Consider the following 26,702-nt stretch of genomic DNA (forward strand, 5'->3'; position numbering starts at 1 on the left):
GAATAACACCGGGGATAGGCTACAACCCTGTCTCACTCCCTTCCCAACCACTGTTTTCCTTTCGTACCCCATCGACTTATAACTGCCATCTGGTTTCTGTACAAATTGTGAATATCCTTTCGCTCCCTGTATTTTACCCCTGCCACCTTCAGAATTTGAAAGAGAGTATTCCAGTCAACATTGTCAAACGCTTTCTCTAAGTCTACAAATGCTAGAAACGTAGGTTTGCCTTTCCTTAATCTTCCTTCTAAGATAAGTCGTAGAATCAGTATTGCCTCTCGTGTTCCAACATTTCTGCGGAATCCAAACTGATCTTCCCCGAGGTCGGCTTCTACCAGTTTTTCCATTCGTCTGTAAATAATTGGCGTTAGTATTTTGCAGCTGTGACTTATTAAACTGATTGTTCGGTAATTTTCACATCTGTCAACACCTACTTTCTTTGGGATTGGAATTATTATATTCTTCTTGAAGTCTGAGGGTATTTTGCCTGTCTCATACATCTTGCTCACCAGATGGTAGAGTTTTGTCAGGACTGGCTCTCCCAAGGCTGTCAGTAGTTCTAATCGAATGTTGTCTACTCCGGGGGCCTTGTTTCGACTCAGGTTTTTCAGTGCTCTGTCAAACTCTTCACGCAGTATCATATCTCCCATTTCATCTTCATCTACATTCTCTTCCATTTCCATAATATTGTCCTCAAGTACATTGCTCTTGTATAGATCCTCTATATACTCTTTCCACCTTTCTGCTTTCCTTTCTTTGCTTAGAACTGGGTTTCCATCAAAGCTCTTGATATCCATGCAAGTGGTTCTCCTTTCTCCAAAGATCTCTTTAATTTTTCTGTGGGCAGTATCTATCTTACCCCTAGTGAGATAAGCCTCTTCATCCTTACATTTGTCCTCTAGTCATCCCTGCTTAGCCATTTTGCAGTTCCTGTCGATCTCATTTTTGAGACGTTTGTATTCCTTTTTGCCTGCTTCATTTACTGCATTTTTATATTTTCTCCTTTCATCAATTAAATTCAATATTTCTTCTGTTACCCATGGGTTTCTACCAGCCCTCGTCTATTTACCTGTTTGATCCTCTGCTGCCTTCACTATTTCATCCCTCATAGCTACCCATTCTTCTTCTACTGTATTTCTTTCCCCCATTCCTGTCAATTGTTCCCTTATGCTCTCCCTGAAACTCTGTACAACATCTGGTTCTTTCAGTTTATCCAGGTGCCATCTCCTTAAATTCCTACATTTTTGCAGTTTCTTTAGTTTTAATCTACATTTCATAACCAATAGATTGTGGTCAGAGTCCACATCTGCCCCTGGAAATGTCTTACAATTTAAAACCTGGTTCCTAAATCTCTGTCTTACCATTATATAATCTATCTGATACCTTTTAGTATCTCCAGGGTTCTTACATGTATACAACCTTCTTTCATGATTCTTAAACCAAGTGTTAGCTATGATTAAGTTACCAGTAGCTATGATTAAGTTACCAGTAGCACAATTAATGCTGTGAGAGTGCTGTAACTTTTTTGTCATTCATTAATTCATCAGCAAGTGACTACACCACAGTTACGCACCTTTACAATAAGCTGTCAACTGCAGACAGCTGCAGAGTGCCACATGTACCAATCCAGTCACTTTTCCACCATCATTACATAGGTCACTGACATCATCACACTTATGAATTACACACTTCTCAGCCATTGTTTATGGGTGTATATTTTACATAAATGCCCACTTAAAAACTGCAGTTTACTTACCTAAAACTGAAAATTGCTCCACAATATAAACACAAGCTCAGTGAGTTTATTTTGTCCACTCACATAAGGAAACTGGAGAGAATTTGTCAGGGAGGTACAGTCTGTCTGTCTGTACTTATGGCAGATGAAGTCGGCTTTCCTGGAAAAACACTACAACTGTCGTAATGGATGACAAAGACTCAATTTTACATCTAGCAGTTTAGATCTTTGAGCAGAAATTTCTATAGGATTTGTCCATATGTGTTTATTGCATTATTATTATTAGTAACTAATATCTGTATTCCACGTTGTGTTAATATTCTTTGTGGAAAAGAAACAACCTGCCTAGGTGTTCATGATGTGGGCTGCGGATTATGGTAGGACAGGGAAGGAAGTCGGCCGTGCCCTATCAAAGGAACCATCCTGGCATTTGCCTGGAGCGATTTAGGGATATCTTGGAAAACCTAGATCAGGATGGCCGGACACGGGATTGAATTTGCATCCTCCCGAATGCAAGTCCAGTGGGCTAACCACTGCGCCACCTCGCTCGGTTGAAATACCCTGTAGTTGCTTCTTATGATGCAGTGGAGTAGATAGTGTGGGGAATCACCTGCTAGCTCTTCAGTTTGCAGACCTACAAAGGAGATAATACCATGATCACAATCCAGCAATGATCTTCCTTCACACTTCTAACCCCCATTTCTCTCTTCCTCCATATTACACCATTAGAACACAATTTACCCTTTAATATGGCTCAACTGTTCTTAGATGTGGTATGCACTTGTAATATTTGTTATTAACCTCTTCATTAAAAATAAACTTTAATTGTATAATGTTAAAACACTGAATTTCTTCATCACACACAATGTGGAAATTATTATTCCTGGAGAAAAAAGCATTTGGCTCTTTTTGGAAATTTTATGTAATATATTTTTGTACTGAGGATTGTATTCACAAAAAGCCACAGTTTTCGAGTTATTAAAGAAAGACATAAAAAAAGGAAGCCTTAAATGTCCCCCATTCCCATGGTCATTAGTCAGGATTTTTAGTATTTGGGTCATTCCATGTCAAGTGGCCTAAATTTAGACAAGCTCCTCACTCGACCATCTCCAATTTTGATGAAATTTTTACAAGATTTACATATAGTCCTTACATGAAGCAGTGCCAAATTACCGCTTCATAAGTAGTATGGTGGGGCCACTAGCCACCTTTTCGTAAATGCTCGTTTTATGACGTTGAGACTGAAATGAATAAATGATCAACTTTGTTTTACCATTGTTCAGTACGTAAGAGACCTGTCGTGCTGAAACTTTGTGATCCTGTTCAACTTTTTTGGGTACAATAGCTTAGTTGTAGTACAGAAGGTCAAACTATGGCAAATTCTTCATAGTGTGCTATCAACATGGCCCATAAATCTTGTCATACCAAATAAACTTACATTTATACACTCCTGGAAATGGAAAAAAGAACACATTGACACCGGTGTGTCAGACCCACCATACTTGCTCCGGACACTGCGAGAGGGCTGTACAAGCAATGATCACACGCACGGCACAGCGGACACACCAGGAACCGCGGTGTTGGCCGTCGAATGGCGCTAGCTGCGCAGCATTTGTGCACCGCCGCCGTCAGTGTCAGCCAGTTTGCCGTGGCATACGGAGCTCCATCGCAGTCTTTAACACTGGTAGCATGCCGCGACAGCGTGGACGTGAGCCGTATGTGCAGTTGACGGACTTTGAGCGAGGGCGTATAGTGGGCATGCGGGAGGCCGGGTGGACGTACCGCCGAATTGCTCAACACGTGGGGCGTGAGGTCTCCACAGTACATCGATGTTGTCGCCAGTGGTCGGCGGAAGGTGCACGTGCCCGTCGACCTGGGACCGGACCGCAGCGACGCACGGATGCACGCCAAGACCGTAGGATCCTACGCAGTGCCGTAGGGGACCGCACCGCCACTTCCCAGCAAATTAGGGACACTGTTGCTCCTGGGGTATCGGCGAGGACCATTCGCAACCGTCTCCATGAATATGGGCTACGGTCCCGCACACCGTTAGGCCGTCTTCCGCTCACGCCCCAACATCGTGCAGCCCGCCTCCAGTGGTGTCGCGACAGGCGTGAATGGAGGGACGAATGGAGACGTGTCGTCTTCAGCGATGAGAGTCGCTTCTGCCTTGGTGCCAATGATGGTCGTATGCGTGTTTGGCGCCGTGCAGGTTAGAGCCACAGTCAGGACTGCATACGACCGAGGCACACAGGGCCAACACCCGGCATCATGGTGTGGGGAGCGATCTCCTACACTGGCCGTACACCACTGGTGATCGTCGAGGGGACACTGAATAGTGCACGGTACAACCAAACCGTCATCGAACCCATCGTTCTACCATTCCTAGACCGGCAAGGGAACTTGCTGTTCCAACAGGACAATGCACGTCCGCATGTATCCCGTGCCACCCAACGTGCTCTAGAAGGTGTAAGTCAACTACCCTGGCCAGCAAGATCTCCGGATCTGTCCCCCATTGAGCATGTTTGGGACTGGATGAAGCGTCGTTTCACGCGGTTTGCACGTCCAGCAGGAACGCTGGTCCAACTGAGGCGCCAGGTGGAAATGGCATGGCAAGCCATTCCACAGGACTACATCCAGCATCTCTACGATCGTCTCCATGGGAGAATAGCAGCCTGCATTGCTGCGAAAGGTGGATATACACTGTACTAGTGCCGACATTGTGCATGCTCTGTTGCCTGTGTCTATGTGCCTGTGGTTCTGTCAGTGTGATCATGTGATGTATCTGACCCCAGGAATGTGTCAATAAAGTTTCCCCTTCCTGGGACAATGAATTCACGGTGTTCTTATTTCAATTTCCAGGAGTGTATTACATTAGAAAATACATTTATCAGTTGTACACTTTATGGTACCCAAGCCAAATATTTCAGTTCTTATTAATTCATTTCATTTGCTGAAATTTGTTACCAATAGCAATTACAGTTGATCCTAACAAGCTATAATGTCAGCCCATTCTTTTTGCTGATGGAGCTGGACCGACAGAAATAATGTGTTGGTTTGGAATCCAATAAGCATCCTGCCTAGCTGGCCAATAGAATGACTGTGCAGGTCCATTGGGGTGCATGAAACTGACTGAAACGTCATTTTCTTCTTCTGAAACTTCAGACACATTACCAATCCACCATTTTCCATCATGTATACAGGCAGCATATTAGCCCGGATTTTAAGGCTGTAATATTTCGGAATGAAATTGTTGCTTGACTTTTGTCAACCTTTTCCACAAAAAAATTGTATAATTGGATACTCGTCTAATAGAAACTTGCTTTTCATTTAATGGCACAAAATGGTGATTCTCTCTTGTTCCTGATACTGTGCAGTAATTTTTGAACCTTGCTTCCTGCTCAGTTTTTAATGTTTCAGTTTCTTCTTTTGAAATAAAAATGAACTGGATGCCTCTGATATTCTTTGTACAGTATTTAAACAAATCAGTTGGTGTCAAAATCTGGCCCTCAGTTGGTCTTTGAAGGCTTGCTCTTGCTGCCAGGTGCTTTAAAGTTCCTCCAGTTCCATCACATGGAGATTTTCCATGGCTTGTAGCAAAAAAGTTCCATTCAGCTGAGATTACAAAGTCATTTTGATGGTGGCAGAGATTCAGAAAATTTTTAAAGTTTTTGTACTGCACTGCTGACCCATCACTGAAGTAGTAAATGTGTGTGATTTTTCCAAGGAGACACTTTAGATCTTCTATTAATTTCAGTATGAAAGCATGTACAGTGATTGCATCATGTTTCAGGCTGTTGCTTATTATACGGTAGCTGTCTAAGTTATTTCTGAGGTACGCAACAAATGGGTGTAAAGTTGCTTGGCTGTTACTCCAGTGAAAACCTAGAGCTGCATCCTGGGCAATGAAGGAGTAATTTTCAGCAAAGCCCATTAATATGATCAGTTCAGTTGGCTTACAGCTTTCTTTTATGCATTTTAGATGCTTGCTCTGGTGCTTTTCAACATAATGATGAGTGGAAAGTTTGTCAGTTTTTGAAATCAGATCTTCAATAAAATCCTCGGTGGTCATCTGCTTGGTTTCTAATGTATCTCTATCAATGTGCACCCACCTGGATCACTGTCTTCAAAACTACTTTCTTGAACCTGTTCCAGTAGTTCTTTTCCCAGACAGATTTCACTTCGATGAAGCATGCAGTCTTTGGATTCCAAATCACACACTGTTTTAGCAATCAAACTCTTATAATCTTCTTTAATTGGAGTGCTTGCAAGCATTAGTTTCACATTTTGGTGTAAAGTTCAAACACAGACTGAGTGGGTTCCTGCAGCACCCACAATGATGCACCATTTTGGCCTCAATTCATAAAATTTGGAAAATCCAATTTCAGGCCCATGCTGAAGTCGATATGCAGCAAACATTTCTTTCAAATTATTCAGAAGAAGGTATTTTTGCATCAAAACTTTCTTTCCTTCTATTCTAATTGATACACGGTCTTTTTACCTGGATAAATTCGCCTAAATTCTTCATTCTGAAAAAATGTTACTACTCTTTCTTTTACGGCATCTGGAATCTTCTTGCCATACTTGTTCTTTGGCAGAGCTAATACACCATTTTCTGCCTGTAACTTCCTAGCTGCTTTTACTGTCCTCTCTGAAACACCAAATTCTTGCATTGTCTCTTTTATAGTCCAGCTTTGTGGTACTAATGTCAGTATTTGCAATTTTTCAGGCTGCCTTGACAATTGCAACTTCACTTTCAATTATTTAATCTGCTGCTTGTAATCTTCACAATCAGGACATGTCTTGCTTGTACTAGGTATTTGAAGATCTGTTGGGGCGAATCCTCCAGCAGCAGCAATGTTAATCACAGTTGTCTCTTGAGCTTCGCTTATTTTTTGTTTTGTGTAACATTTCACATCCCTTTTTGATACTCTCTGAAATTTTAGAGGGGAGACCCCAAAAGCAGTTCGACTTGAATCGATTGATACTTCTGGATATGCTTCATCTTCTGACTGGTTTGAAGTGGACTGTGATTTTTCTGCTTTCTTTGCTAAAAACTGTTTTCTGCGGGTTTGACAGATCTTCTGACCAGGTTTCACATTGCTCTTAGTCACAGTTTGCAATTGTTTTGCTGTTTCCACATTGACAATCCTTAAACCCTTTTAACTGAATGGTTCTTTGCACCAAAAGGATTACAACAAGATCTCTGTAAAAAGTCATATTTGTCTACAAGTATTGCTTTGTGATGGCATATTTGTGCATTTTCAGTAATACATATCTTACTTCTTTGGTTTATTAATGTCTGTTGCTCTGCTGAAAATTCTTTGATTGGAATGAAGCCTTGTTGATGTGTGTATGTTTTCAGATGACATGCAGAATTATCTGCAAGGCCAATGATACACGGTACTGAAACCTCGTTGATATCCATTACACTACAGTTAAATTTATGCTTCTAATTGCCGTTTGTTTCAATATTAGATAAAGTAGAAGTGGTGTATATTTCCAGCTGAAAAATATTGAACAATCATAGATAATGAAAACTTCCTTGAGCATACAACAGAAAAAAATTAAATAACCTGATACACATTTCTAAAGAGTCACCCTTACCTTTAAATAATTTTTACTTACTGAAAAAAGATGTTTATCCAGTAATGACAACACACTTTACATCATTTAAAAAGGCACACTCAACATCTGAACACTCTTCATTACACAACAGTGTGCTTCAGACTGATTGCTGAAGCATGTTACCAAACTCCATTGTTGACACTAAACTGGCCCGTCTCCTAAATAAAAACAACTTTTTCTGATCAGACGACGTGAGTGCAGATAACTCAGTTATTATTTGAGCAATCTGGATGCCACTTGCAGAGCTTTATGACATGCTGGTAGGCTGCAGATAACTAAAGTATTAGCTTCTGAAAGTTACTCTTTCAGTAGATACAAGGTAATAAAGTATAGGCAAAATTTGGTACAACAAGATATGTGAGCCAACTCGATATCACACTATGCTGAATTTACCATAGTTTGACCTTTTGTTTTACAGCTAAGATATTGTATCCAAAAAGCTGAACAGGATCACAAAGTTTCAGCACAACAGGTCTCTTAGATCCTGAGTAATGGTAAATCAAAGTTGATCATTTAAGTCGCAATGTCAAGAAATGTAATGTAATGAAAATATAAGTTTATTTGTTCTTAAATGTAAAGTCTCCAAAATAAAAACAACTTTTTTTGATCAAACGAGGTGAGCTCTTTTCAGTGGTGCTGAGAAAAATCAAATTTGAGTGATCCCTTTTGATATATGACCTTTTGAAAGTGATCCAAAATTGACTGATTTAATTTTTTAGCACACTTTGAAATTCGATAACTCAGTTATTATATGAGCAATCTTGGTGCCACTTGCAGAGCTTTATGACATGCTAGTAGGCTGCAGATAACTAAAGTATTAGCATCAGAAAGTTACTCTTTCAGTAGATACAAGGCAATAAAGTATAGCCAAAATTTGGTATGACAAGATTTATGAGCCACTTTGATAGCACACTATTTACCATAGTTTGACCTTTTTTACTACAACTAAGCTATTGTACCCAAAAAGTTGAACAGGATCACAAAGTTTCAGCACAACAGGTCTCTTAGATCCTGAGCAATGGTGAAACAAAGTTGATCATTTATTCATTTCAGTCGCAATGTCAAAAAACGAGCCTTTACGAAAAGTTGGCTAGAGGCCCCACCATACTACTTATGAAGCTGTAATTTGGCAGTGTTTCATGTAAGGTCTATACGTACATCCAGTAAAAATTTCATCGAGACTGGAGATGGTCAAGTAGGGACCCTTAGGCCACTTGGCATGGAATGACCATTTTGTTCATACCACTCCCTCATACCGCTGTACAAAAATTTGCAACTGCATGAAATTGTTCCGCTATTCAACTTTTTGTTATTCTTTGTTGACTGAGCTAAAATTACTGCCGTGCATTTTACATCTTGACACACGATTTACTTGTGATAACAGTGAACCATGGTCATGTATTGAAATACAGTAGGGTGTTGTAGGTATCCCTTTTCAATACCAGCCACTACTCTGAGTTGCCTTAAGTACAGTAATCTTTAACTGTGTGGTATGCACTACATATTAAGTATGTTTTAGCTGCCTTTTTAAACAGATGTTTTGTAATCCCTTTCATTTCTTATTACAATTTTATTCACTGATAGAAAATGCTGCTTTGAGTTTTGTCTGTATTTCCTTGATAAATGTTAGTCCAAACTGGCTCTTTTTTCCTCAGTTATGCATCAAACTATTAGTGAAATACTTAATCTTTTCCCTGATGTGCACCACAGATGGGTAGATGTACGCACTTGGTGCAGTAATGACATCCAATTTTTTAAATAGCTCTTTACAATGAACCCGTCTGCTGCTTCTGGTTTTTATTCTTATGGCCCTTTTCTGCAATTTTAAAAACTGTGTCCATGTTTTGCATCTCTGATCCTCAGAAAGGAATCCTCTAGCTGAGACTTGAGTGTACATAGGTGTTGTACTGTATATCATTACAAGACATTGGCTGTTATGAACTGAAACTAAAACTCTAAGAGGACAACATGCTGATGACATTGTTTTTGGCAGTATCTTTGTGTGCTCATTCCACGTTAGCTGACAATAAATATTCATCCCCAAAAATTTGTTTGTTATACCGTTTATAGGTTCATCACCTACACTTAATGTGACAAGAGTTGTTTCCCATTTTTATGCTGCAGTGCATACCGTTTGTATTCTATATATTCAACAGAAATTTATTACATACTGCCAAATCATAAACATACATGAAGGTTTTATTTCCTTTCTGTAATATGAATTCTGGTGCTTTATCAGCAATTATGAAATTACTGCTGTCCTCCATGTCTTATACTGTCTGGAAAGTCATTGATATATATGTATTAAGAACGGAATTAGGCCCAATACACTACTGGGGGAACATCTATGATTTATCACCAACAGATGCGTGAACACTCTCTATCCAGGTAAGACTGGAGTATCATGTTTGATATTCGTCTTACACCTAGTGCTTCTAGCTTATTTTACAGTATTTTATGATCAGCGGTGCCAAAAGCCTTAGACAAGTCTAAGAACATGTTTGCAGCATAGTTATCTGTGTTAAGAGCTTCAAGTACCACGTTTGTGACCTCTGTAATGGCCAACATTGTGCTCCCCCCACCCATCCACTTATTTGTTAAAAAAGGTTGTGTTCGTTCATGTAACTTATTAGTCTGTCTTTAAGGAGTGATGATGTACCAGTAATAGAGGTGGCCAATAAAGACAATCAGACATCTAAAAAAGATAATACATTAATAATATTACGAAAGGCGCACATTGCTACTCACCATAAAGATTACATGTTGAGTTGCAGACAGGCACGATGAAAACTGTTACATATTAGCTTGGGTGGCCAAAGCCTTCTTCAGAAAAGATAAGTGCACACACATTCACATAAGCAAGCATGCCTCGCACACATGACCACTACCTCCAGCCAGACTGCAACAGAAACGTGTTGAATGGAAGAAACGTGGGGAGTTATGTATCAGTACATCATTTTCTTCGAGCTATTTCATAATGCTGGAACACAGTATATGCTCCAAAATCCCCCGTAAATTGATGTCAGTTACATGGATCTACAATTCATTGAGTACTTCTATCTCCTTCATGTGGATTGGTATGACCTTCACAACATTCAAATCTTTACCTACAGATCGTCCTTTGAGCTTCCTGTCACCTATTATTGGTAAAAATCGTGCCGTTTCCTCAACATATCCCAAATAAAATCTAATATGTATAGAATCTGGACCAGAAGACTTTCATTTATTAAGTGACTAGTTGTAGTGCTGCTTCCAAATTACTCATGTTGGCAGCCGTTCTCGATTTGAACTATAGGATATTTTCTGCTTTATCTTTTGTGTAAGAATATCAGAAAGCTGCGTTTAATAACTCTAGTGTTGAGTAATTCCACTTAAGTATCATTCGTAACATTACCATTGCCATCATATCTTGCTGCTGATGTACTTTACACACGACCAGAAGCTCTTTGAATTTTCTACCAGATTTTGAGACAGAGTTTTGCTGTGGAATTTGTTGAAAGCTTCTTCAAGTTGAAGTCTGTCCTAACGAGGAGAGGTTCCTAGGGGTGCGATCGAAATTTTGAAACCAGATATATGATTATGTTGGTTAAGGTCCCAGGTATCGCAGCTTGCAGCCATTCATTGTGATGGCCCCTTGTTTGTGAGTAACTGATGGAAAAAAAAGAGACTGGAATTTTGCTACATGTTCTAGAGCATTAACAATGATGACAGTACACAGAGCAGAATTGTGGTGTAGTGGTCATTGTGTGTACCTCATGTACAGAAGATTGTGGGTTCAAATCTCATCAGGTGTTTTAAAATTTTTTATTTTCAAATCTTTATCAAAATGAATTTTTTCAATTAATTAATTTAAATGTATTTGTTTAAAATTTCTAATCCTTTGTCACTTGATTGTAATCATCGTATTAACAATTTTGTTTGCTCTTATGTGGATGTGCTGTAAAGTAGTGCCTCCAGATTTTTTATGTTAAAACTCTTAAAGTTTTTTAAATAAAGTAAACATTGTTAACATTCTACATCTTTATTCTTCGTGTCTGCTTATATAGAGCCCTCTGGCACTAGAGACCTCTGAATTGTAGTGTGTAACATGATGTGTAATGTAACTATGGCAGTGCATGTGAAACAGCATGCTGTAATCAAGTTTCGAATTCGAAGAGTTCATCCACACGTAGAGTACCCTCTCCCTCAGCATGACAATGCTGGACCACACTGAGCACTACATTAGCCCGACACTTGAGTTCAGTCTCATCGAACATTCTCCATACATCCCAACTTGGCTCCATTCAATTTTCTGTTTCCAAAACTTAAAAGAACACCTTTGAGGACTTCACTTTGATAGTGACGGAGTGGAGCAAGCAGAGGCGAGGTTGTGGCTACCTCAGCGAAGTCAAACATTCTACAGGGATATTATCAACAACTGGTCTCTCATTGGGAGAAATGTGTTCGTCATCAGGGTGATGATGTTGAGAAATAATCATGTAGACATGAAGAATAAAGATGAAGAATGTTAATAAAGATTGTTTTATGTAAAAATCTATAAGAATTTTCACATAAAAACTCTGAGGCATTCATTGACTTTGCAGTATGCCCTTGTATTTTGTCATGAAAAAAGAATGTTGAGATTGTGATTGTGATTTTAATTTTTTTATTTATCATATTACTTAAATGTTTACAACCACCAATCTGTTGATGTTGGTTAAAACCAAAAGACAAAATAATCCATTTATTATAACGGCAGTGCAGTTGTGTCAAAAACCAGAATCACGCATTTCCTCGAAGAAAAAAGGCCCGATAACGGTAGATGTGGTAAATCCAACCCATACCGTGACTTTCTCGTCCTGCAATGGAGTTTCCACAACAGTGCTAGGATTTTCAGTAGCCCACATTCTGCAGTTGTGGGCATTGACAGACCCTCGGAGCGTGAAATGAGCTTCGTCGGTCCACAACACGTTACTCAACCAATCGTCATCTTCCGCCATCTTTTGAAACGTCCACATCGCAAATGCCCTCCGCTTCACTAAATCGCCAGGTAACAGTTCATGATGCCAATGGATTTTGTACGGGTAGCATCGGAGGGTAAGCCTCAGTGCCAACCAAACAGTAGTGTATAGAATGCCGGTGCGACGTGCGACTGCATGAACGCTGACTTTCCCATGCAGAGACGAACCCACTACAGTCTCCATTTCTTCCTGAACTGTCTCAGCAGCATTTCGCCCTGTGCTCGGTCGGCCACTATGGGGTCTATCGTCTAAACAACCCATGGCTTCGAACTTCAAAATCATGCTCGCCACAGCTGCATTTGTCAACGGATCTTTACCCATTTGATCCCCCTTCCTATGGCGATAGGATCGTAACGCTGAACTAGCACATTCCCCATTCTGATAATACAGCTTCACTAAAAGCGCCTTTTTAGGTAACGTCAACATGCTGCGACTGCTGGAGCATCTGATTCTCTCTCTCATTACAGCTCCTTTTATACACGATTGTCATGCACAGTCACTGACGTTTTGCTGTCCAGTGCCATCTGTCGGGGATTGTGTGAACTTTGTTCTCTCTCTCTCTCTCTCTCTCTCTCTCTCTCCTCCTCCTCCTCCTTCTTCTTCTTCTTCTTCTTAGTTTTCAAATTTATACTGACTTTTTGATCACCCGGTACAAGTGTTTGGATGGTAATCATCATACAAATGTTTGATTGTTATACAATCATTTGAACCATAAATTCTTGTTGCACTATGTACAAAATAAAGCATATGAATATTTGAATGAAAGAAGGAATTATAAATAAAACAAAATTAAGGCAACATGAGGAATAGAAATAATGAATGAATAATACAGACTAAAATATAAAATGGTAAAATGGAAGAAATTAAATTAATGTTAATACATAAGAATATCCCCCCCATGAACCATGGACTTTGCCGTTGGTGGGGAGGCTTGCGTGCCTCAACGATACAGATAGCCGTACCATAGGTGCAATCACAACGGAGGGGTATCTGTTGAGAGGCCAGACAAACATGTGGTGCCTGAAGAGGGGCAGCAGCCTTTTCAGTAGTTGCAGGGGCAACAGTCTGGGTGATTGACTGATCTGGCCCTGTAACACTAACCAAAACGGCCTTGCTGTTGTGGTACTGTGAACAGCTGAAAGCAAGAGGAAACTACAGCTGTAATTTTTCCCGAGGGCATGCAGCTTTACTGTATCATTAAATGATGATGGCGTCCTCTTGGGTAAAATATTCCGGAGGTAAAATAGTCCCCCATTCTGATCTCCGGGCGGGGACTACTCAAGAGGACATTGTTATCAGGAGGAAGAAAACTGGCGTTCTATGGATCGGAGCGTGGAATGTCAGATCCCTTAATCGGGCAGGTAGGATAGAAAATTTAAAAAGGGAAATGGGTAGGTTAAAGTTAGATATAGTGGGAATTAGTGAAGTTCGATGGCAGGAGGAACAAGACTTTTGGTCAGGTGATTACAGGGTTATAAATACAAAATCAAATAGGGGTAATGCAGGAGTAGGTTTAATAATGAATAAAAAAATAGGAGTGCGGGTAAGCTACTACAAACAGCATAGTGAATGCATTATTGTGGCCAAGATAGACACAAATCCCATGCCTACTACAGTAGTACAAGTTTATATGCCAACCAGCTCTGCAGATGATGAAGAAATAGATGAAATGTATGATGAGATAAAAGTAATTATTCAGGTAGTGAAGGGAGACGAAAATTTAATAGTCATTGGTGACTGGAATTCGACAGTAGGAAAAGGAAGAGAAGTAAACGTAGTGGGTGAATATGGATTGGGGCTAAGAAATGAAAGAGGAAGCCGTCTGGTAGAGTTTTGCACAGAGCATAACTTAATCATAGCTAACACTTGGTTCAAGAATCATGAAAGAAGGTTGTATACATGGAAGAACTCTGGAGATACTAAAAGGTTTCAGATAGATTATATAGTGGTAAGACAGAGATTTAGGAACCAGATTTTAAATTGTAAGACATTTCCAGGGGCAGATGTGGACTCTGACCACAAGTTATTGGTTATGAACTGTAGATTAAAACTGAAGAAACTGCAAAAAGGTGGGAATTGACGGAGATGGGACCTGGATAAACTGACTAAACCAGAGGTTGTACAGAGTTTCAGGGAGAGCATAAGGGAACAATTGACAGGAACGGGGAAAGAAATATAGTAAAAGAAGAATGGGTAGCTTTAAGGAATGAAATAGTGAAGGCAGCAGAGGATCAAGTAGGTAAAAAGACGAGGGCTAGTAGAAATCCTTGGGTAACAGCAGCAGAAAATGGTATAACAGGTGTAGGATTCGTTATGAATAGGAAGGTAGGGCAGAGAGTGTGTTACTGTGAACAGTTCAGTGACCGGGTTGTTCTAATCAGAATTGACAGCAGACCAACACCGACAACGATAGTTCAGGTATACATGCCGACGTCTCAAGCTGAAGATGAACAGATAGAGAAAGTGTATGAGGATATTGAAAGTGTAATGCAGTATGTAAAGGGGGACAAAAATCTAATAGTCATGGGCGACTAGAATGCAGTTGTAGGGTAGAAGAAAAGGTTACAGGAGAATATGGGCTTGGGACAAGGAATGAAAGAGGAGAAAGACTAATTGAGTTCTGTAACAAGTTTCAGATAGTAATAGCGAATACCCTATTCTAGAATCACAAGAGGAGGAGGTATACTTGGAAAAGGCCGGGAGATACGGGAAGATTTCAATTAGATTACATCATGGTCAGACAGAGATTCCGAAATCAGATACTGGATTGTAATGCGTACCCAGGAGCAGATATAGACTCAGATCACAATATAGTAGTGATGAAGAGTAGGCTGAAGTTCAAGACATTAGTCAGGAAGAATCAATACGCAAAGAAGTGGGATATGGAAGTACTAAGGAATGACTAGATACGTTTGAAGTTCTCTAATGCTATAGATACAGCAATAAGGAATAGCGCAGTAGGCAGTACGGTTGAAGAGGAATGGACATCTCTGAAAAGGGCCATCACAGAAGTTGGGAAGGAAAACATAGGTACAAAGAAGGTAGCTGCGAAGAAACCATGGGTAACAGAAGAAATACTTCAGTTGATTGATGAAAGGAGGAAGTACAAACATGTTCCGGGAAAATCAGGAATACAGAAATACAAGTCGCTGAGGAATGAAATAAATAGGAAGTGCAGGGAAGCTAAGATGAAATGGCTGCAGGAAAAATGTGAAGACACCGAAAAAGATATGATTGTCGGAAGGACAGACTCAGCATACAGGAAAGTCAAAACAACCTTTGGTGACATTAAAAGCAATGGTGGTAACATTAAGAGTGCAACGGGAATTCCACTGTTAAATGCAGAGGAGAGAGCAGATAGGTGGAAAGAATACATTGAAAGCCTCTACGAGGGTGAAGATTTGTCTGATGTGATAGAATAAGAAACAGGAGTCGATTTTGAAGAGATAGGGGATCCAGTATTAGAATCGGAATTTAAAAGAGCTTTGGAGGACTTACAGTCAAATAAGGCAGAAGGGATAGATAACATTCCGTCAGAATTTCTAAAATCATTGGGGGAAGTGGCAACAAAACGACTATTCACGTTGGTGTGTAGAATATATGAGTCTGGCGACATACCATCTGACTTTCGGAAAAGCATCATCCACACAATTCCGAAGACGGCAAGAGCTGACAAGTGCGAGAATTATCGCACAATCAGCTTAACAGCTCATGCATCGAAGCTGCTTACAGGAATAATATACAGAAGAATGGAAAAGAAAATTGAGAATGCGCTAGGTGACGATCAGTTTGGCTTTAGGAAAAGTAAAGGGACGAGAGAGGCAATTCTGACGTTACGGCTAATAATGGAAGCAATGCTAAAGAAAAATCAAGACACTTTCATAGGATTTGTCGACCTGGAAAAAGCGTTCGACAGTATAAAATGGTGCAAGCTGTTCGGGATTCTGAAAAAAGTAGGAGTAAGCTATAGGGAGAGACGAGTCATATACAATATGTACAACAACCAAGAGGGAATAATAAGAGTGGACGATCAAGAACGAAGTGCTCGTATTAAGAAGGGTGTAAGACAAGGCTGTGGCCTTTCGCCCCTACTCTTCAATCTGTACATCGAGGAAGCAATGATGGAAATAAAAGAAAGGTTCAGGAGTGGAATTAAAATACAAGGTGAAAGGATATCAATGATACGATTCGCTGATGACATTGCTATCCTGAGTGAAAGTGAAGAAGAATTAAATGATCTGCTGAACGGAATGAACAGTCTAATGAGTACACAGTATGGTTTGAGAGTAAATCGGAGAAAGATGAAGGTAATGAGAAGTAGTAGAAATGAGAACAGCGAGAAACTTAACATCGGGATTGATGGTCACGAAGTCAATGAAGTTAAGGAATTCTGCTACCTAGGCAGTAAAATAACCAATGACGGACGGAGCAAGGAGGACATCAAAAGCAGACTCGCTATGGCAAAAAAGGTATTTCTGGCCAAGAGAAGTCTACTAATATCAAATACCGGCCTTAATTTGAGGAAGAAATTTATGAGGATGTACGTCTGGAGTACAGCATTGCATGGTAGTGAAGCATGGACTGCGGGAAAACCGGAACAGAAGAGAATCGAAGCATTTGAGATGTGGTGCTATAGATGAATGTTGAAAATTAGGTGGACTGATAAGGTAAGGAATGAGGAGGTTCTATGCAGCATCGGAGAGGAAAGGAATATGTGTAAAACACTGATAAGGAGAAGGGACAGGATGATAGGACATCTGCTAAGACATGAGGGAATGACTTCCATGGTACTAGATGGAGCTGTAGAGGGCAAAAACTGTAGAGGAAGACAGAGATTGGAATACGTCAAGCAAATAATTGAGGACGTAGGTTGCAAGTGCTACTGTGAGATGAAGAGGTTAGCACAGGAAAGTAATTCGTGGCGGGCCACATCAAACCAGTCAGTAGACTGATGACAAAAAAAAAAAAAAAAAAAAAAAAAAAAAAAAAAAAAAAACCCAGAAGAGATACTGAATTTAATTGGCGAAAGGAGAAAATATAAAAATGCAGTAAATGAAGCTGGCAAAAAGGAATACAAACGTCTCAAAAATGAGATCGTCAGGAAGTGCAAAATGGCTAAGCTGGGATGGCTAGAGGACAAATGTAAGGATATAGAGGCTTATCTCACGAGGTGTAAGGTAGATACTGCCTACAGGAAAATTAAAGAGACCTTTGGAGAAAAGAGAACCAAGAACCACTTGCATGAATATCAAGGGCTCAGATGGAAACCCAGTTCTAAGCAAAGAAGGGAAAGCAGAAAGGCGGAAGGGTATATAGAGGGTCTGTACAGGGGCAACGTTCTTGAGGACAATATTACGGAAATGGAAGAGGAGGTAGATGAAGATGAAATGGGAGATATGATACTGCGTGAAGAGTTTGACAGAGAACTAAAAGACCTGAGTCGAAACAAGGCTCCGGGAGTAGACAACATTCCATTAGAACTACTGACAGCCTTGGGAGAGCCAGGCCTGAAAAAACCCTACCATCTGGTGAGCAAGATATGTGAGACAGGCGAAATTCCCTCAGACTTCAAGAAGAATATAATAATTCCAATCCCAAAGAAAGCGGGTGCCGACAGATGTGAAAATTACCGAACTATCAGTTTAATAAGTCACAGCTGCAAAATACTAACGCGAATTCTTTGCAGACGAATGGAAAAACTGGTAGAAGCCGACCTCGAGGAAGATCAGTTTGGATTCCGTGGAAATGTTGGAACACGTGAGGCAATACTGACCCTACGACTTATCTTAGAAGAAAGATTAAGAAAAGGCAAACCTATGTTTCAAACATTTGTAGACTTAGAGAAAGCTTTTGACAATGTTGACTGGAATACTCTCTTTCAAATTCTGAAGGTGGCAGGGGTAAAATACAGGGAGCGAAAGGCTATTTACAATTTGTACAGAAACCAGATGGCAGTTACAAGAGTCGAGGGACATGAAAGGGAAGCTGTGGTTGGGAAGGGAGTGAGACAGGGTTGTAGCCTCTCCACGATGCTATTCAATCTGTATATTGAGCAAGCAGTAAAGGAAACAAAAGAAAAGTTCGGAGTAGGTATTAAAATCCATGGAGAAGAAATAAAAACTTTTAGGTTTGCCGGCGGGTGATGCTGAGGGAATTAGATTAGGAAATGAGACATTTAAAGTAGTAAAGGAGTTTTGCTATTTGGGGAGCAAAATAACTGATGATGGTCGAGGTAGAGAGGATATAAAATGTAGACTGGCAATGGCAAGGAAAACGTTTTTGAAGAAGAGAAATTTGTTAACATTGAGTATAGATTTAAGTGTCAGGAAGTCATTTCTGAAAGTATTTGTATGGAGTGTAGCCATGTATGGAGGTGAAACATGGACGATAAATAGTTTAGACAAGAAGAGAATAGAAGTTTTCGAAATGTGGTGCTACAGAAGAATGCTGAAGATTAGGTGGTTAGATCACATAACTAATGATGAGGTATTGAATAGAATTGGGGAGAAGAGGACTTTGTGACACAACGTGACTAGAAGAAGGGATCGGTTGGTAGGGCATGTTCTGAGGCATCAAGGGGTCACCATTATAGTACTGGAGGGCAGCGTGGAGGGTAAAAATCGTAGAGGGAGACCAAGAGATGAATACACTAAAGAGATTCAGAAGGATGTAGGTTGCAGTAGGTACTGGGACATGTAGAAGCTTGCACAGGATAGAGTAGCATGGAGAGCTGCATCAAACCAGTCTCAGGACTGAAGACAACAACAACATAAGAATAAATAAAATCACATGCACAGAGATTCGAAATGAAAAAAGAATGACTGGAAGACAAAATAACAGCAAATGAGCTAGATAATATGATGATTAAAAAAACATGACAAAGGATTAGAAATTGTATATAAAGTAACTTAGCAAAAATAATGATCCAAAGTCATTTCGATAAAGATTTGGGAAAAAAAAGGACATCTGACATGATTTGAACCTACAACCTTCCATGAGTCAGGAACGTACCTTAACAACTACACTGCTCTGTGAGCTTTCATCATTTTTAAAGCTCTAGAATGTCACCCAAATCTCTGAATTATTTTTTTTTTCATCTATTATTCACAAACAAGGGCACCAGGGTGAATTGTTGAAGGATGTGATATCTTAGACCCTAACCGCATCACCTTACATTTTGTTTCAAAAAGTGAATGTCACACCTGGTGACCTCGCCTTGTAAGTTTTGGGCTGCTGTAACCCGTCATTAATCTTGGAGATTTTGGTTTCTTGTAATTCTGGCATTTATGGCATTTAACACACAGGTTCAGAATAACATTCTGATTTTCAGTTGAGCATAGAGGGGGAGAATGTTGTCAATTCGCCACTATGTGCAAGCACAAACAGCTCTGATAGCAGCAGCAGTGCAGTTCCATACTGGCTGCATTCCTATTTCATCATTTTCCTAAGCAGTGTCACAGTTAGTTTCACAAATTTGCTAAAAGAAACATGCTATAGGGAGAAACAAACCATATAAGAACAAGGCACAAGAATTACATTGCAGACTGCAATTGTCATCTGCAACTGACTGGTAACTGCCAGCTGAGGTTGCAGAGCTATACAACAACTGTGTGCAGGATAGAAGGTGTGACCAAATTCATGCTCTGGTTGTAGTTATTACGGTTGTGGTTTAGTTAACAACTAGCTTTGACCACTTTGTTATTCCAATCCAGGCATAGTAAGAGATTGTGTCTAATGCTTATCTATTCTTCTGAGAGTCAAAGGAATTATGTTGATAGCTACCTTATGTATGTATATTAGGTGTAAATCAGCTTTTTTGTGGTGAAAAGCTACTGCTCTTCGCCTCACATATACAACTCCAGTTTTTATCGAATACTTCAAACAAAGCAAGATCTGCGAATACAAACATTAAAGTTGTGGGCTTTACATTCTTGAGTCCAAATATTCTAATAGGAGTGACAGCTAGGCATACTTTCACGTTGCTTTATAATAGCTGGTGATTTTCAGTTTCTTGCCTGATAGCTGTCAGTAACGTGTTGTAGAATTTTGCACCAGAATATGAGGTTAACTGTGAACCCTAGTTACTCTTAGTATATGCACAGTTGTGACAACACCGCTTCACTATACAGTTGGCACAAATGTTTCATGGGCTAGTGGTGGCTCATTGATAGCCCGACAACAGAACCCATGAAGGAAACAAACTCACCTTGCAAATCCATCTGCAGGAAATGGAGAGACTGAACCCATGTAGAGATGAGTACGTGAAGAACTCTAGTGTGCGTCTGGCATAGACGACTAACAGCTAAGCTCTTGGCACAAAACACAGCACAGTACACTCGGTAAAGTCCGCGACGGTTGAACTCTGAGTAAGCACTGGTCCTTCCGGCCTACTACCACCCACGTGTAAATCCCTCCGTCAGCAGGTCTGTCCATGATATGTGTTGTGTGCACCCCCCATGACAGGTTTCCACACTATCCCACTGCGCTACACATGCCAGCTCATCTGCCTCCGCCATGATGCCCATTGGTGGGGATACAAAAATAGTCTGTGTGGTAATTATTTTTACATCTAGTATTGTGGTTGCGAATTAATTCACTCTTGTTATTACTCACAAATACCGTAAGGTGTATGTATATTGGCACCTAATTGTGAGAATCCCTAGGTCCCTGAAGAGACTTCTGCAAGCTGTTCAGTTACCAACTTCACAAAATATTCTTACTGCACGTTATTGTGAAATAAATAGTTTTTTGACCATTGCTGCATCGCTCAACAAGATGGTACTCGGTGAAACCGTGCTGACAATCCCAGCTGTAAGCAGCACAGTGAGATAGAAACAAGTGCAAGGCAGGCATAAGTGTGCTTTTGTGGTTAAGTTGTGCACTTACTCATGCCACCTCAGTTTACAACCCATGTGATTGCTTAGAAACTTGTCACATGGAGTTGCAAACCATATGTGTCCATCAGTATCTGCGCTGCAGATAGACCATCATTTAATTCAGGTAACCAGTTGAAAATACAAATTACTGTATGTTGTGGCGTAACAAGACCGCTACGCCACACGAAGTAGCCGAAAGGCACGCGTTAATCTCACGTAGGCTAGAGAGAGGTCTGAAACAGGATACGTAATGAATGCTATAAAGAAAAGTACGTAGCTGCTATAATACTTAACTTTAATCCATCATTTGTATACAGCATTCTTGATGATACAAGTGAGACTCTGTCTTGAAATGGTTAATGGCGCCTTGCTAGGTCGTAGCCATGGACTTAGCTGAAGGCTATTCTAACTGTCTCTCGGCAAATGAGAGAAAGGCTTCGTCAGTGTAGTCGCTAGCAAAGTCGTCGTACAACTGGGGCGAGTGCTAGTCCGTCTCTCGAGACCTGCCGTGTGGTGGCGCTCGGTCTGCGATCACTAACAGTGGCGACACGCGGGTCCGACATGTACTAATGGACCGCGGCCAATTTAAAGCTACCACCTAGCAAGTGTGGTGTCTGGCGGTGACACCACATTCCTCCCCCGCAAATCGGCGGACGGTCGTGTGATAAGGCTTCCGCCCGCCGTGGGGAGGACCCCATGTTGACGTATGCGACGAGGTGGGGAGCCTAACAACAGGCGAGGCTGTGCCACCCGCACCCTGCCATTCGGTCCGAGGGGAGCTAGGAAACGCCTGAAAACCTAGTCCAGGGTGCACGTCAACATGCGGTGTATGCGCCCGTAGAGAGACAGGAGGGGCCGAAGGGTCGACCTCCATTGTGTCGGGGCACCTGACGGGCGAAGACGACATCTGGTCCGGAGCGGGCAAAAGTTCCATGGCGGAGGACATCTGGTCACGGGAAGCTATCGGCGGCGCGTGACCCTGGGAGGCACCAGGCGGTTGCAGCGACGCGTCCACTGCGGGCGGCGCCGGCGTGAGAAAAGGCGGCGGCGGCGGCGTCGCGTCGCCATGAGGCAAAATGGAAGGCAGCGTCGGTAACGCCTGGGGATGAGGCGAGCCAGTAGATGGGTCCCCATGGCGCTGACCGGATGGCACCGTCGCTGAAAGCAGACGGGGAGCGGCAGAACCCAGGCGACGACAGAGGCGCAGCTGATTGAGATGCCGACGCACCTCACCAGAGGCTCCCAAAACCAAATACATCGGGCGGCCGAGGCAGCGAAGAATGCGCTCTGCGAGCCAACGCCGTGAACCGCGATAGTTGCGATAGAATGCAATGTCGCCTGGAGCAAAAGCAGGAGTCTGCCGCTGCACAGGAACCTGATGCGGCGGATGCAGCAAAGACATCAAGATTCGATGAGGACGACCGTGGAGCAACTCAGCCGGCGAGCGACCATTTCGGGGCTGAGAGCGATACGAAGACAAAAAGAGCAACAACGCGTCCTCCCGAGAATGCGACTCTTTCAACTTCAACATCTGTGACTTGAAAGTCCGGACCAATCGTTCAGCGGCACCGTTTGACTGAGGCGAAAACGGCGCGGATGTCAGATGTTGAATACCATTGGCCTTGCAGAACGACTGAAATTCTGCGGACATGAATTGTGGGCCATTGTCGGAAACAATAGTCTGTGGAAGACCTTCAATGCAAAAAATAGCAGACAATGCTTGGATTGTGGCAGAAGACGTCGTGGAAGACATCCGGACAACAAAAGGAAAATTACTGAAAGAATCGACCACAACCAACCATCGAGCATTCCAGAATGGACCAGCAAAATCGATGTGCAAGCGGTGCCAAGGGGAAGTGGCTTTCGGCCATGCAAAGAATGTCCGCGGCGGTGCGGATTGTTGTTCGGCACACGCCATGCAAGAAGAGCACATATTCGTAATCGCAGCATCGATTCCGAACCAAGTACAGTGCTGACGAGCAAGTTGTTTCGTGCGCACTATACCCCAATGTCCTTGGTGAAGAAGCCGTAAGACAGGACTGTAACGAACGTGGGACCACGACTCTGGACTGATCATTATCAGAACGCAACAGCAAAACACCACGTCGAACAAAAAGTCTCTCCTTGTGAGAAAAAAATCGGCGAACCAACGGATCCTCGATCCGTGACTTTGACAAGGGCCATTGCGTAGCAACAAAACGCAAAACTGTAGCAAGGACAGGGTCAGCAGCTGTGGCTGTAGCTACACTACGAAAATCAATCGGAAACGATTCGACCACGTCATCGGTTTCCGCATCAATGAACATGCAAGCAAGTTCGGAAGAATCGAATGCTTTATCCTCAGCAACAGGCAAACGGGACAACGCATCAGCGTTTCCGTGCTGAGCAGTGGACCGATACAAGATATCGTAGCGGTTGGCGACCTCATCACGCAATGCGTGGGGAACATTGCGCGCTCTGAAAAATTTCGGTTGCGCGTTTACTTTCAGTTCCAAAGGTGCTTTATAGTTCTTAGCGCAACCAAGGCCCGGTGTAAAAATGTCTGCAAATTCTTCACATAGACGAGAAACACTGGCTGAAGGCACAGTCGCGTTCACTGATAGGACCTGATTGACTATTGACAAGTTAAACAACTGAAATAAATCTAAACCAAACAAGTTCACTGCAGTAGAAGAACGAAGAACGTAAAATGACACAAGTTTTGTTTGTCCCTTGTATGTTGCAAGAAGAGTGCACTGTCCTAACACAGGGATATGCTGTCCTGAATAACTAGTGAGCTGAACATTTGCGGCACGCAATGGAGGTTTGCCCAGTTGTTTGTACGTGTCGTGATTGATCAATGAAACTGCAGCTCCGGTATCGAGCTGGAATGGTATCACTTTGCCTTCAAAGTCCAAGTCTACAAAAAGTTTATTGTCCTGCTGACAAGAGTGACTGTCTCGTGCAATTTGAACTGATACAGGTACAGAAGCACTTGCGACCTGACGAGATTTCCAGCGACGTCGACGCACACTGGTTGTGGGACGAACACAGTCACTGTTAGAGATAGTGGCACTGGACGGGGTGGAATTAACGACATGAATGTCCATGGGCGAAGGTTCACGAGCCTGAGCATTCGTGGTTCGATTCCGGCGCAAAGCAAAGGGCCTGGAATGGTTGTGATTGTCTGATCTGAGCTTTTTCTGGCAAACACTTTGAACATGTTCTTTCTTATGACAGTAAAAGCAAATAGCTTGGCGTGACGGGCAATTGTCACGCGAATGTCTAGTTGCACACCGCGGGCATGATTTCAGAACTGCATTGGCATGCTTACGCGGCACACGTGTTTGAGAGCTAGGCCGCAGCTGCGCGGACGTGCGCGAGGGCTGTTTAGCGTTCCGTGCAGCGCGCCCGGCGGGCCGGTTAATGTGACACACGGCTGGCGAAGTTTCAAACGATTCCTGAGCAAAGTCAAGTGTGTCTTGCCTATCCAATATGTCTATCACTTGTTGAAGGGAGGGATTAACTAGTTTCAAAATCTGTTCCCGGATACGAACATCAGAAACGTTCTGTGCAATTGCATCACGCACCATAGTATCTGAATAAGGGAGTCCACATTCACACTCAAAAGCACAATCCCTAGTAAGGTCTTGCAATGTTGCAACCCACTCCCGATTAGTTTGACCGGCCGTACGTTTTGTACGAAAGAACGTATAGCTTTTTGCAACGACATTGACTGTTTCTTTGAAATAGGCATCCAATACAGACAAAATTTCTTCATAGGACAGAGTTGCTACGTCACGTCGGGGAAACAATTTCACTATTACACGGTACGTTTGCACCCCTACACACGCCAATAAATGAGGCTGCCGCTCGTTACCTTGAATTCTGTAGGCGGCGAGATGAAATCCAAATTGGCGTGACCACTCCGTCCATGTTTCCAGGTCTGGCTGAAAATTACGGAATGGTGGTGCAACTGCGGGTTGTGGCTGCGGTAGCGGTGAATCGGCGGCGGCCACATCGTGTTGCAGTGCACGTTGACCCTGGACGAGCTGTCCAAGGGCATCCAATAACGCCTGCGTCTGCTGATTCTGCAAGCGATAAAATTCGGACAGTACATCTGGAGATTGTGGCGAAGTCATGACACAAGTAAATTGGAGCAAAGCAAGTAGAAAGAATAAGATCCTGATTGATCCGAGTCGCCAACTGTTGTGGCGTAACAAGACCGCTACGCCACACGAAGTAGCCGAAAGGCACGCGTTAATCTCACGTAGGCTAGAGAGAGGTCTGAAACAGGATACGTAATGAATGCTATAAAGAAAAGTACGTAGCTGCTATAATACTTAACTTTAATCCATCATTTGTATACAGCATTCTTGATGATACAAGTGAGACTCTATCTTGAAATGGTTAATGGCGCCTTGCTAGGTCATAGCCATGGACTTAGCTGAAGGCTATTCTCACTGTCTCTCGGCAAATGAGAGAAAGGCTTCGTCAGAGTAGTCGCTAGCAAAGTCGTCGTACAACTGGGGCGAGTGCTAGTCCGTCTCTCGAGACCTGCCGTGTGGTGGCGCTCGGTCTGCGATCACTAACAGTGGCGACACGCGGGTCCGACATGTACTAATGGACTGCGGCTGATTTAAAGCTACCACCTAGCAAGTGTGGTGTCTGGCGGTTACACCACACTGTAAGATATGGAAGATAAAGCATGAGACATAGAATTCTGGACTACACAAATTTCATCAACAGCCACACAAATCAGGTGAAAGTCATGGCTGTGAGAGAATTTTGTATGTTTTTGGTTAGCATGCTGATGAGGACTAGGACAAAAAATGGTCTATTGTAAAGTCTCTGACATTGTCGATGAAACAAGTTAAACAGTGTCCATAATGCAAGAAGGCTTTTTTCAATATCTCTTTAAATAAATTCCAGAAGGAAAACACACGTAAACATGTAAAATGAGAGTACGTGTATAAGAATAATATTTAAACAAAATGGGTCATTATAGTGTGCCAACAAGGAAAAGGTTGTTTGATTGAAAATTGAACAATTATAAATTTAAATCTTGCTTTTAATAAAAGGTTTGTTTTGTGTGCATGCATCTGTTGGCACGTGTGCAGAGCTAAAGTAAATGTTTTGCAAAGCTTGGTGCATTTTATATTTTTTTGCAGGGGAAATGTCATGTAACCCATCATTTGGTGGTATTGGGAAAGGACATTTGATGAAAGAAATAGATGCATTGGATGGAATTTGTGGCCGCATGTGTGACCTGTCTGGTATCCAGTACAAGGTAAGCCATATCACTCATTATTAAATGCATGCTATCACTGTAGAGAAAAAGGAGAAAGAAAATGAACATACACTGTGCCATAATATTATGACCGCCTGCTTAATAACATGATGTTCATTATTGGATTACAGCTGCAGGTTATCAATGTAACTTTTTTTCTTGTACCTCCTTTTAAATTAACTTCCATATTTCTA

The 26,702-nt window shown here is 41.9% G+C and overlaps 1 protein-coding gene across 3 annotated transcripts in view; it reads left to right on the plus strand.

Moving 5' to 3' along the window:
* The window catches only part of LOC126200195 (protein MTO1 homolog, mitochondrial), a 93,119-nt gene that overhangs the window by 5,663 nt on the left and 60,754 nt on the right, over positions 1 to 26,702 (plus strand). For all 3 annotated transcript variants that reach the window (XM_049936688.1, XM_049936687.1, XM_049936689.1), the window contains one exon: positions 26,390 to 26,508. In XM_049936688.1, the coding sequence (XP_049792645.1) occupies positions 26,390 to 26,508 (119 nt within the window). The remainder of the gene's footprint in view (positions 1 to 26,389; positions 26,509 to 26,702) is intronic.

The sequence above is a fragment of the Schistocerca nitens genome, chromosome 1 (assembly GCF_023898315.1).
Source record: "Schistocerca nitens isolate TAMUIC-IGC-003100 chromosome 1, iqSchNite1.1, whole genome shotgun sequence".
NCBI lineage: Eukaryota > Metazoa > Arthropoda > Insecta > Orthoptera > Acrididae > Schistocerca > Schistocerca nitens.